General features: G+C 51.3%; 1 protein-coding gene across 1 annotated transcript in view; it reads right to left on the bottom strand.

Annotated features, from left to right (window-relative positions):
* The window catches only part of SCARA3 (scavenger receptor class A member 3), a 29,853-nt gene extending 25,213 nt beyond the window's left edge, over positions 1–4,640 (bottom strand). Inside the window, exon 1 of the mRNA XM_033145231.1 lies at positions 4,488–4,640. Coding sequence (XP_033001122.1) covers positions 4,488–4,494 — 7 coding nt within the window. The 5' untranslated portion in view covers positions 4,495–4,640. The remainder of the gene's footprint in view (positions 1–4,487) is intronic.
* Between the last annotated feature and the right edge of the window lie 8,657 nt (positions 4,641–13,297).

The following is a 13,297-nucleotide window of genomic DNA, read 5'->3' as shown; positions in this document are numbered from 1 at the left end:
TATTCAATTTGTCTAATCTCACTTTAAAGCCGTAAAAATTAGTAGGCGCCGCAGGAATTTGTGGTGTTGAATTTCCAAAGCGCCATGTGAATCAGAGCTTCAGTGTTGGAAGAGACCCCCAGGAACCATCTTTTTGTCCAGAATGAATCTGCCTGCTTGGCTGGGTGATCCTCACAGGGGTCTAGTTTTAGGAGCTGAGAAGAGGAAAAAGTTTCTCTGCCTACTCTCCCCATGTCTGTGCAGAGTTTTCTAAACCTCTGTCACATACCCCTTTATTTGCCCAAAATTATCATCATCATCAAATTAATAAGCTCCAAACTCAGTCTGGCATCAGCCTAAATGCTCATCAAAGTCCAGCTCAATACTCAGCCCTTCCCCAGGATGATTGCAGATTGTCTCTCTTCTGAGTGATTATAGCATGGAAGGGGTCCACAAAAAAATCAGAGTGAACTCCAGGAGGCCTTTGAAGGAGAGCAAGGAAGGACAAGGCCCTCCATTTGGAAATGAGATGATTGCTAGCTTGAACTCCCAGGACTGGTGAGTTTGCGAGATGCAGGCCTTTAATTTATTTATTTATTGTAAACTCCGGGTTGGGATCTGGTAATGACGGGGTTTTGTTAGCCAAAAATGAAGCCTGCAGTGCGTGCAAGAGGGAGAGAGCTCCAGATTCTTGTTTGGAGAGGGCAGCCTTTAAGCAAAAGAAACGAGGATTGTTTCTGCATATCAGCTGGGTCAGGGTAGGGGGCTGGAATCCAAGGATCTGGCAGAATGACTCAGGGTCTGGATCGGTTGCCCAGCTCCCATTCATTTGCAAAGAAGGAGACACCCGCAGGCATCTGAATGCTGGAAGATTGGGGAAGATAAAAGAGACTTCATCTTCATGCTGCACATTGTTAAACTATGGAACTCCCTGCCACAGGAGGCAGTGATGGCCGCCAACCTAGATGGCTTTGAAAGAGGATTAGACAAATTTGTGGAGGAGGATATAAGGCCATCCATGGTAATACCTTCTGAATCCCTGTTGCCGGAAAGGGGAGAGGGGCTCTTGTGCTCTGACCCTCCTTCCCATCAAGGCACCAGGGTGGTCACTGTGAGAAGAGCAGGCTGTGATCCATGAAGAACCTTTTAATGAGGGTGAAAGAAGAGAGCGCAAAATATGGTCTGAAGCTCAACATCAAAAAAACTAAGATCATGGCCACTGGTCCCATCACCTCCTGGCAAATAGAAGGGGAAGAAATGGAGGCAGTGAGAGATTTCACTTTCTTGGGTTCCATGATCACTGCAGATGGTGACAGCAGTCACGAAATCAGAAGACGCCTGCTTCTTGGGAGAAAAGCAATGACAAACCTAGACAGCATCTTAAAAAGCAAAGACATCACCTTGCCGACAAAAGTCCGTATAGTTAAAGCTATGGTTTTCCCAGTAGTAATGTACGGAAGTGAGAGCTGGACCATAAAGAAGGCTGATCGCCGTAGAATTGATGCTTTTGAATTATGGTGCTGGAGGAGACTCTTGAGAGTCCCGTGGACTGCAAGAAGATCAAACCTATCCATTCTCAAAGAAATCAGCCCTGAGTACTCACTAGAAGGACAGATCCTGAAGTTGAGGCTCCAGTACTTTGGCCACCTCATGAGAAGAGAAGAATCCCTAGAAAAGACCCTGATGTTGGGAAAGATGGAGGGCACAAGGAGAAGGGGACGACAGAGGATGAGATGGTTGGACAGTGTTCTTGAGGCTACTGACATGAGTTTGGCCAAACTGCGAGAGGCAGTGAAGGATAGGCGTGCCTGGCGTACTCTGGTCCATGGGGTCACGAAGAGTCGGACACGACTGAACGACTGAACAACAACAACAAGCTGTGCTCTTCTTGGGTCCTTGTTAGACCTTCCCAGTCAATTGATTTCATTGTGTTCCTAATGACTAGGAATTCCCACTTACTGCCCCATCCATGGCACCTGATGACGCCCTAGTTCCTGTCTCAAGACTAGGATGTAGGTCAGGGCATCTTTGTGTATGTAAGACACACACACACACACACACACAGAGAGAGAGAGAGAGAGAGAGAGAATGCTTGCCTACATAGGCCACAAAATGCAACAATAAATACCATCTTTAACAGTGCACTTCTAACCATGTCGGCTCTACTCAGAAGTCCTATTGAAATCAGTAAGTTTACTCCCAGGTGTGTAGGGTTAGCACTGCTGTTTTCCCACAAGTCAGGTTGTGATTGCAGAGTTGGAAGGGACCCCAAGGGGCATCTAGACCAACCCCCTGCAATGCAGGAATCACAGCTGAAGCATCCATGACAGATGGCCATCCATCCTCTGCTTTAAAAAAAGATAAAGGTAAAGGACCCCTGACAGTTAAGTCCAGTCACGAACTACTCTGGGGTTGTGGCACTCATCTCGCTTTACTGGCCGAGGGAGCCGGCTTACGGTTCTGGGTCATATGGCCAGCATGACTAAGCCACTTCTGGCGAACCAGAGCAGCGCATGGAAACGCCATTTACCTTCCTGATGGAGAGGTACCTATTTATCTACTTGCACTTTGACGTGCTTTCAAATTGCTAGTTTGGCAGGAGCTGGGATCCGAGCAACGGGAGCTCACCCCATCATGGGGATTCGAACCGCCAACCTTCCAATCAGCAAGCCCAAGGCTCAGTGGTTTAGACCACAGCGCCACCCGTGTCCCAACCTCTGTTTAAAAACCTCTAATTAAGGCATTCTTCAGCTGTGATTCGTGTACTGCAGGGGGTTGGACTGGATGACCCTTGGGGGGTCCCTCCCAACTCTACAATTCTGTGACTCCATGGCGGCAGAACCGGCACGCAGCAATCCCAGAGGGTGGCGCTTGCAGGATGAGAGCGAGGGAAAAGGAAACCTCAGGGCGTGTTCAGGACTGAGAAGTTGCCTGGGCCAAGAGCAGATTCAAACGGCGCTCCTGCAATTTCCTGCACCAGGAACCAAGCGACATTTGCGGGGTCAAGTTTCAAGCCCGCAATTATGAGTATCAGCGCTAAATGATGCGCCTTGCACACGGACGAGAAACAGCCCCCCCCCCGCCTCCATCTGTTTTTCTGGTAATTTGCACTCTGAAATCTGAGCTGTACTTTTGATCTCTGAAGTCAGACGAAAAGGGAAAAGAAGTGGGAGTGGGTGGGTAGGTGGGTGGGTGGATGTCCTGAGGACTGGAAGGCAAGCAATGAGCCGCTGTTGTAGCCAGAGCTGTGAGCCCTCTGCGTAACCCCGGACTCCCTCCGCACCCCGGCCCCGCCTCTCCCGTCCACTTCCCCCTCCCCACCCCCGGCTCCTGAGTTTCCTCAGACCCCTGGTAACAATTCCTGACTGCGCTTCCTCGCCCAGTCTCCCTCTGCATTGCCTCTCGAACTCAGGCGCAAGGAAGAAACGTGCTAAGAGGAATGCACGCTTGGCAAACCCTCACCGGTGATCAGCTCCCGCACGGAAACCTATGTCCCCACTGTGGAAGGACGTGTGGATCCAGAATTGGCCTCCACAGTCACCTACGGACTCATTGTTAAAACCGTGTTTATGGAAGACAATCTTCCTGGGCTACGAGGAATCTCCAAAGAAGAAGCAGCATTGCCTCTCTCGTCTCCGGCATTTGCAAAGGGGACGCTCATTTCGAATTAAGCGCCTGGGAAGATTTAGTCTGTGAACACATCCCCCGTTTAAAACGCAGCTGGGAGTTTCTTTTGCCCAGTTTGGATCAAAGCTGGGGTAGTTTTTTTTTGGGGGGGGAATACATCAAAACACAGCCTTTCGTAAGAAATGACAGGATAGCTATGAATTATAGAAATGTGGAGTTGGGAGGGACCCCAGGGGGTCATCTAGCCCAACCCCCTGCAATGCAGGAATCTCAGCTAAAGCATCCCCAACTCCCCCAACTATTCCTCGTAAGGCTTGGTTTCCAGGCCCTTGATAATCTCGGTTGCCTTCACCTGCACATGTTCCAGCTTGTCAATATCCTTCTTAAATTGTGGTGCCCAGAACTGGACACAGGACTCCAGGTGTCGGTCTGACCGAAGGCACAATAGAGTGGGGCTGTTCCTTCCCTTGACCTGGGACACTACGACCTGTTGATTGCGGCTAACAGCACGTCTGCAGAGTCAACCACCACGACGTCAGACTCAGAAGTGCACCACCAGGACTCCTTTCACAGTGGGTGCCGAGTTCTGTGTTCGATCTGGGCCAGCCCAAGTCAATTGGACGAGCAGGGCAGAAAATCCAAATGAGATCTACTACACCTTTGCCCAGATTCCACCAGGACCTTCTCCAGTGCGAACCTCAGGGCAGATGGCAGATCCTAACTGTGGCTCTGAAGAGCTGCATCGATTCTAAACAAACCTCAGATCACTAAAGGGAGACCTTTTTCCTTTCATTTCCAGAAGGGTCGCCACCGTTTCTCTTGCAGCAGAAGCGACAAAGAGCTCTGTGTGGCTCTCAGCAGCCTCGCTGCCTCCGACTCACCTTTCATGATCCTCTCCCCGAGGAGGTCTGCGACCACCACGGCCCAGTCCGAGCCGCTTCTAGCGAAACAAGCGAGCGAGGGAGGGAGGTTTGACTCCCGTAGGCCTTGCAGGTGAAGAGGCGAAGCTTGCCAGACGTCTCTGGTCCTCGAGGATGGAGCTCAGAGGATCGCGCCGCCGCATCCCAGCAGCACATCCCAGAGACACCGGATGCGGCTTGGGGAACAGAGCACCGCGGCTCCGGAGCGTGGAGTGGGCATCCTTCCCCCCGCACCCTACTCCACAGCAGAAGCAGAAGCCTGCAGAAGGGGGTCCCTCGCTTCCATCCACCGCTGCTAATAGTGGGCCATTTTTTCACCTGGCCGTCGGTGCGCCGAGGGAGGTGGCGGCGAGACTCAGCCCTTCAGTGCCCCGTGAAGGTGGCTGCGTTCCCCTTCCTCCTCCTGGCTAAACATCCACCCCCTGTCCGGCTCCCCTCGCCCCAGAGAGTGGCCTTCTTCCCTTCAGTCAGTGCGCAAGGAGTCCGCATCTCTGCTGCCTCGTGGGCGCACGGCTCTCTCTCCTCTCCTGCGGGCTCCCCCTGGGCCATTGCCCAGACAAACTTCCTCGCGCTTTCAAAACAGGGCGAGTGGCTGGCTCCTCTATATGCCAGCCGCCTCTCCGGCTGGCTGGAGCCTTCCCTCCCATGGCCGCTGCCCCCAAATCCAGCAGGGGGTGGGGGAGGGAGGGAGGAGGGAAGGAAAGGGAGGCGAGGCGGCGTTGGAGCTTTGCCGAAATATGCGCTGGGTCCCCTCCCTCCAGCCCTAATTGCTAACAAATGTCCTCTTCACCGGGGAAGGGGGGAGAGGAGGGGGGAGAGAGAGAGGCAAGCAGGAGGCAGGCAGTGTGTGTGTGGGGGGGAGGTGGGGGGGACCCGGGGTCTCCCCACCCCCCAAGCATGCCCTTTCTGGAGGGGCCTAACTTGAATAGCCTGCTGGGTCAGCCCAATGGCCTACCTAGTTCAGCATCCTGTCCTCACAGGAGCCAACCAGATGCATGTGAAAAACCCGCAGGCAGGATTTGAACTCAAGGGCAGTACAGTACTCTCCCCTCCTGTGGCTTCCAGCAACTGGGATTCAGAAGCATAGCGACCATGGAGGCCACCAGCAACAGCCCTCTGCTCCTCCCAAACACTTGTCTAATTCGCTTCTAAAGCCATCCAGGTTGATCATCGCTGCCTCCTGTGGGTGAGAGTTCCATAGATTAACAATGTGCTGTGTGGAAACATCATTTCTTTTGCCCGTCCTAAGCCTTCTGGTGTTCAGTTTTCGTTGAGTGCAGTGTTTTAGTGTGTGTGTGGGGGGGGACGAGACACTGGGATGTTCCGGTGTGAATTTCATGGGGTGTGATTTTGGAAGCAAGGAGAGAGAGCGTGTGTGTTTGTGTGCATTGCCTGTTATGCAGCCGTGTCCTCTGCAATGCATCCACTGTGAAGCGGAATTAAAACATGCAAGCCCTGAGCAAATGGAAAAGTATCGCCGCTGCAACACGCCATCCCATGGCCCCGGCAGCTGGTTCTCCATACTGTCCTGCCAAGCACCGAGGGGGATTTTTACCAGCCTTCCGAACTTCGAAGAGGTGCAGGATTTTGGCCAAAATGCCTCCTCTCTGCTCTGCGGGACGTTTCTGTATGACCAGCTGTATGAGGAAAGCTCATACGCTCAGGGATAGAGTGCTTGGCTTCCATGCGGAAGGCTCGGGTTCAATTCCTGACATCACCAACTAGGCCTGGGCAACGATTCCTTGCCGGTAACCCTAGGGAGCCACTGCCAGGCGCCGTTGATAAGTGGCCTGGAGGTCTGAATCTGTCCAATATCAGGTGGGCAGATGATACACACAGCTGTTTATCATCCAAAGCACACAACAACACACTTTTAAAAGCACATGACTTCCCCAAAGAACATTGGGAACTGTAGTTTACCCTGCTCTGAGGTACCAGCTTTCTTAGCAACTGCAGATCCCAGGATTCTTGGGGGCCGTGTGCACTGAATTTGCTTTAAATATGTGTGGTGTGTGGAGCTGCTAGCCTCAGTTTTCCCATCTGTAAAGTGGCAGCAAAGCCGACTTGCCCTGCCACAATGGAGGTTTGCAGACTCGTTTGAAATAAGCAGCATTGTATAGGGCAGATCCCTGAAGTTGAGGCTCCAGTACTTTGGCCACCTCATGAGAAGAGAAGACTCCCTAGAAAAAGACCCTGATGGTGGGAAAGATGGAGGGCACAAGGAGAAGGGGACGACAGAGGATGAGATGGTTGGACAGTGTTCTCGAAGCGACTGGCATGAGTTTGGCCAAACTGTGAGAGGCAGTGGAGGCTAGGGGTGCCTGCGTGATCTGGTCCATGGGGTCACGAAGAGTCGGACACGACCTGAACGACTGAACAACAACAATACAGTAGAACAGTGATTTCTTTGACAGGTCAAGGTCTTAGAAAATGATACTGTCTTGGTACACAGTGTGTCAGTTGAGCTGATTTAAGTTTGGGGGACCTTCAAACAGTCACACCACTCAGCCTTTTTAAAAACTCACTGCCATCATGACATACTGAGTAGGCACACAACAGCATACACATGTAAACATACAAATGCCCTTATGCAGATGCATTACAGACCCTATACGTAAATAGAAATCTGCATTTATCACAGTTTTACATTTATCTCTTTCCGAGTCTCTTGAAATGGGGATTTCTAGAGCAGCTGGCCAAATGCTCATTTCTTTTATTTAAAGAAGGAATTAAAATGTTGTAGAGGTTCCAGCTCTAACGTTCTGGAACACATTGAGAACATGTTCATATTTTTAAAATTGCAACCATCATCACTTCAAGCCTTAGGGACCTTCGGTGGGGGTGAGTCTGTAGAAGGCCTTCCTGGATTTGTTCCTTACAAGTTGTTTTCACAAACTTGGGTTTCTAAGGAACACACACACACCACAACACACACAAGCAAAGATAGCTTTGCTGGTTCATAAGGAAAATCTCAAAATCAATAACTGGTCTTTATTAGCCAAGCAAAACATCCCAAAATAGTGTCCAAGCATTCAAGTTTCCATTACTCTTCACTGGGAGGGTAAATGAAGTGAAGGGGGTGGGGGCAGGAAAAGATGTGAGATGGGAGGAGGCATTCAAATGAGGCTCTGGGTGGGACCATGCAAGGTTTCAGGCAGCACCTAGGACAAGGGTTGGCAAGGCTTTCCGGGCACGGGCTGGATCACTTCCGCGGAGATCCTCCATGGGCTGGGCCGGCGCAGCGTGATGCTGGAAATCGCTTCTGCTCATGCCCAGACGCCTGTGCAGAAGTGATTTTCGGCATCTGGGCATGCGCAGAAGCGATTTCTGGTGCTGTGGACATAGGCAGATGCAATTTCTGGTATCTGGGCATGTGCAGAAGCAATTTCCGGAGCTGCGGAAAGAGTAGTCCCCGCACTCACTGCGCCACTTTAGTGCAGCGCGTGGGGACTCGGTTGGGGGCAGCTCGGTTGGGGGCGGCTCGGTTGGGGGGCAGCTCATGGGCCAGTTAAGCGACCCTCATGGGCCGCTTCCGGCCCATGGGCCTTAGGTTGCTGACCTCTGATCTAGGACTTCTGGGAAGAAATAACATACAGTGGTTGCTCCCTCCTTCGGAAATTCCTGCATTGCATGGGGTTGGACTAGATGACTTGGGGACCCCTCCCAACTCTACAATTCCATGACCCCCCCCCATATTCCATTTCTGGGACGTGACCCACATGCACACGCCACACATTCACCATCAGTCAACTGTTTCTCCCCCCCCAACCCCCCCATCTTGGTTTGTTTACCTACACAACCTGAAGAGTTGTAGAGAATGTAGAAGTTTGCACACTTCATGGTGAGCTTTGGTGTGGTTTCCTCACCAATAGTGCAATCAGTCCCACTGAACTGAATGGGGCATTCAATAGTGCATTCAGTCCCACTGAACTGAATGGGGCTTACTCCCCCCCCCAGTAAGTGGCTTTAAGATTGCAGCCTAAGATCCTAACGCCATCCAATGAAGCGGAATGCTTGAAGATTCAGGAGGCGCAGAAAAAAGTCCTTACACAGCAAGTGTTTAAACAGTGGAACTCCCTCCCACAAGAGGCAGGGATGGCCTTGGATCAGAGAAGTTCCCGGAGGAGGAGAGGGCTGTCAAAGGTTTCTAGAGCCAGGATGGCTCTGCTCTGCCCCAATTTTTTTTTTTTGGGGGGGGGGGAGCAGTTGGAGCCAGCAATGCTTCTGAATACCTGTTCCTGGAAACTGCGGGGGGGGGGGGAGTATTGTTGTGCTGGAATCCTGCTTGCAGATATCCCATAATGGGCATCTGGTTGGCCGCTGGGAGAACAGGATGCCTGACTTTTTGGGCCCCCTTTGGCTGACCCAGTCGCTGCAGGGCTCTCCTGGTGATCTTTCTTGCAACAGGCTAACAAGAGACCCTCAGAGTCTTCCCACAGAGGGCTTGAGCCCTTGGGTCTGCTGCCCTCTGCTGACAGAAGGGAGGCCCATCAGGAAATGGAGACTCACTTTCAAGGCCCCCCCCATGCTTGCTCATTTTTTCTTCCTCGCCCCCCCCCAACCCCAGCCTCTGTGTCCCCCCTTCAGGTGATTACTCTGCATTGAGCAGGCACGCAGCAGCTCAGAATCTCAGCCACCTTGTCAGCTGCTGAACACATCTTGTGCATTTCAGGGGGTTGGACTAGATGGCCGTTGGGGGTCGCTTCCAGCCCTAGAAATCTACGATTCTGTGAATGGCCCCAGCTAGGCCAAAGCCCTGCTCTCTGATCACACCAAAATTTCCTGCATCCGAGAAGGAAGGGCTCATTTTGCCACCGGAGGAGTGAGTCTCACTCACTGAATTTCATGCACCGGGTTGGATTTTGTAGTTATTTGTGCACCATAGTGCGAATGACACATCTACAGCTACCCTCTTTTGGATTTGCTTCCTGAGATACACACAACAAGAGAAGGGGTGGCGAGAGAAGAAATGACCTGGTGCATCTGCAGCAGCGCAATCGGACGCCTTCATCTGCCCCGGCTGCAACAGAACATGTCTCTCCTGTATCGGCCTCTACAGCCACAGCAGGCGCAGAAACTCTCCAAAGCGTGATTTACCTGTGAAGGTGCACTCCTCCACTGTCTGCTGAGAGAGACGTATGCCCACAACAATAACAGCTGCCCCTGGCTCCAGAGAGCAGTCTTTGGCGATGCCCCACTGTGCACTGAAGAAGAGCAATGCATCGCAAGGGGTTGGACGAGATTTACCTTTGAGTGGGATGTAATCCACTGGGAGCAGTCAAATACAACATTCCTTGTTTTCCTAGAGTGGACATGCAAAGGAATGTTGGCTGGCCAGTCAAAACTTCCTGTTCCTCCTGGCCTGGAGCATCCTTCCTTGCATGTGAGTAGAGGTGGGCGTGACCTTACCTGTCCAGGTAAAAAAAAAGGACAAGTCACACAGCACTCTCTCTCTTTTTCACTTCCTTCTTTGTTTGACCAGCTTCTTAGCTAGGAATGCCCTGCTCAGCTAGCAGAGGCACTGGGATTACCCCCCTCCCCCAATATGGGATAGATGCACATGTACATACTTGTAACTAAGCCTGCCTTCAGGAATCCAACTGAGAACTGATTTGAGTAAACTTATTTTATTGACTTTGAATAAGATTGTTGTGTATTTATTCTTTTAAGAGGGATTAAACGCAGGGGTCAGCAACCTTTTCCAGCAGGGGGCCAGTCCACCGTCCCTCAGAGCATGTGGGGGGCCGGACTATTTTTTGGGGGAAATGAACGAATTCCTATGCCGCATAAATAACCCAGAGATGCATTTGAAATAAAAGGACACATTCTACTCATGTAAAAACACGCGGATTCCCGGGACTGTCCGCGGGCCAGATTGAGAAGGCGATTGGGCCGCATCTGGCCCACGGGCCTTAGGTTGCCTACCCCTGGATTAAAGGGAATTTACCAGGAACTATACAATTCAATCTGAGACAGATGATTGTATAACAGTGAGAGGCTCACACGAGCCTGCAACCAGCTATCTGCTGTGCATGTAAAAAGGGGAATGTAGACTCTGCTAAGTTAGGAAAGATATTAATAAACAATATATCTCCTCCTGCCACCCCTCAACATTCCCACATTGGGGTCTATCCCCACTCTAGAATCTTATGATGCTATCCAGGGAGGTTCCTAAGGGGTGTGTGCGTGTGTGTGTCCCCTTCTGCAGGACTCCCCTCTCTCAGATCTGACAAACCCCAAAGCCAGACAGATCTTGTGATTTGGCAAGAGGTCTGTTGCCACAGCTGAGCAAGGATTTCTTTTATTTTTAACCCCCTGTCCCAGTTTCACTTCCACCACTGGGACGTGCAGACGTCAGCACCCTCACAGCTGCCCGACTGCTGCAGCCACAACCGCTCAGCCTTTGAACCGACCCAGACTCTCGCCCACAATCAATTCTTTGGGTTATCGCAGGTTCTTGTGGAGATGGGACAGTGGTACCTCGGATTACGTACTTAATTGGTTCCGGGGTGCTGTTTGTAACCCGAAAAGTACGTAAACCGAATGGCGATATCGCGCATGCGCGAAAGCATGATATTGCACTTTGCGCATGCGCAGATTGCGCGCGGGGCGAAAAACACTTCCGGGTTACAGGAGTACGTAACCCAAAAAAAGTAACCCAAAGCTTACGTAACCCGAGGTACGACTGTATTAGTATTATGATTAGTGTTACTCATGGTATTGTAAGAATTTTAAGGTCTTTCATATATAATAATTGTTATTAATGTACCAAACAAATAAGGCCACATGTCTGAAAACAGCACAGGAAGACAGGCCTCACTCCATTTTGTCTCCTAGCTGGCCTTGTGTTTTCATCTGCAGGGAGGAGGTGAGAAGTCTCTGCCTGAGGATGGGCCATTTCCCTCACAAAGGAACAGCCAGGGCAGGAAACCTTTTGTTTTGCAAATATGTGTGTCTGGGAGGGGTCAAGGAGAGATGGCACAGGTGTGGGAAATTCCCAAGTTACCTCCTCTGACCCTCCCATTTTGTGATATAGCTCTGATGTAACTGGGGGGTGGTGGTGGTGGTCTTGGGTTACACCTCTTCTGTGATTGATGTTTCTGGGGGTGGGCTAGACTCCAGGAGAAGAAGAAGAAGAAGAAGAAGAAGAAGAAGAAGAAGAAGAAGAAGAGTTTGGATTTGATATCCCGCTTTATCACTACCCGAAGGAGTCTCAAAGCGGCTCACATTCTCCTTTCCCTTCCTCCCCCACAACAAACACTCTGTGAGGTGAGTGGGGCTGAGAGACTTCAGAGAAGTGGGACTAGCCCAAGGTCACCCAGCAGCTGCATGGGGAGGAGCGGAGACGCGAACCCGGTTCACCAGATTACGAGTCCACCACTCTTAACCACTACACCACCACCACATGGCTCTCAGGAGGGATTTTGAAATGTCTTTATAAGAGCATGCTTGCTTTGTTCTGGGTCTTTCCCCCTGAAAATCACCTCTGTTGCAACAGCTTCAATAAAGATCAAGCTTACTAAGCTTCTTTGCTTCTCAATCTTCTCCGGTTGGCCTCTTTTTCACTCCTACCAATGGAGAACCTGCAAAGGACTTTGCAAGGGCTCTTGTGTACCCCATAAGGGAAAAAGGGCAGATTTTTTTTCTTATTACAGTATATAACGCCCTTAGCAACTTGGGAGCAGTTTACTTGGGTTCGAATCCCCGCTCAGCCATGAAGCTCACTGGGTGTTTTTGTGCCAGTCTCTAATCCACCTCACAGGGTTGTTGTGAGGGTGAAATGGGGACAACCGTGTACGAGATCTCTCTGAGCTCCTTGGAAGAAAAAACAAGGTCTGTAAATGGTAATCACAGAATCGTAGAGTTGGAACGGATCCCAAGGGGCATCTAGTAAATAAAAAATAAAATAAGCAAGATGGGGGTGCTAATAACCCCCTCCCACCTCGCATGGCTGTTGCAAGGCTTCCATTGAAATGGATTTTGACAAAGTCCCCCCCACGATATTCTTTTGGAGAGGTAGGCAAAATGTGGGCTGGGTGAGGCAATCCTGAGGTGGATTTGCAGACCCAAACCCAAAGAGTGCAACTAAGATGATCAAGGGTCTAGAAGCCAAGCCTGATGAGGAACGGTTGAAGGAGCTGGGCACGTTTAGCCTGGAAAAGAGGAGACTGAGAGGAGATAGGAGAGCCATCTTCAAATATCTAAAGGACTGTCAAGAGCAAGCTTTTTTCTCCTGCTCTGGAGGGTAGGACTCGAACCCATGGCTTCAAGTGACAAGAAAGGAGATTCCGACTAAACATCGGGAAAAACTTTCTGACAGTCAGAGCAGTTGGGAGGTAGTGGACTCCTTCCTTGGAGGTTTTCAAGCAGAGGTTGGACGGCCATCTGTCAGGGATGCTTCAGCTGAGATTCCTGCATCGCAGGGGGTTGGGCTAGATGACCCTCGGGGTCCCCTTCCAACGGTACAATTCCATGATTCTATAATTCATCATGCGCACGGAGAAGACTTTGGAGAAAGGGGCTTTGCGGCGATAGGGGGCGGTGAGAAGGTCTGTGCGGGTCGCTCTCGCTCCCCTTTTACGAACGGACCCCAGATGCTTGAACAAACAGCGGGAGTCTCGGGGAACCAGAACCGGTTTGGGGGCGCCCGGTCGGCGGACTCCGCCTGCGCGGAGCGATGGAGCGGGAGCTCCCCCTGGCGGCAGGTCGGGGAGCGGCGCTCCGGCGGCTGCTTTCCCAGGCTCCATCCCGGGCAGGCAAAGCGGGCGGGG

This window comes from Lacerta agilis, chromosome 3 (genome assembly GCF_009819535.1).
Source record: "Lacerta agilis isolate rLacAgi1 chromosome 3, rLacAgi1.pri, whole genome shotgun sequence".
Classification (NCBI taxonomy): Eukaryota; Metazoa; Chordata; class Lepidosauria; order Squamata; family Lacertidae; genus Lacerta; species Lacerta agilis.
The sequence above is the reverse complement of the archived record's forward strand: the minus strand, read 5'-3'. Positions and strand labels throughout refer to the sequence as shown.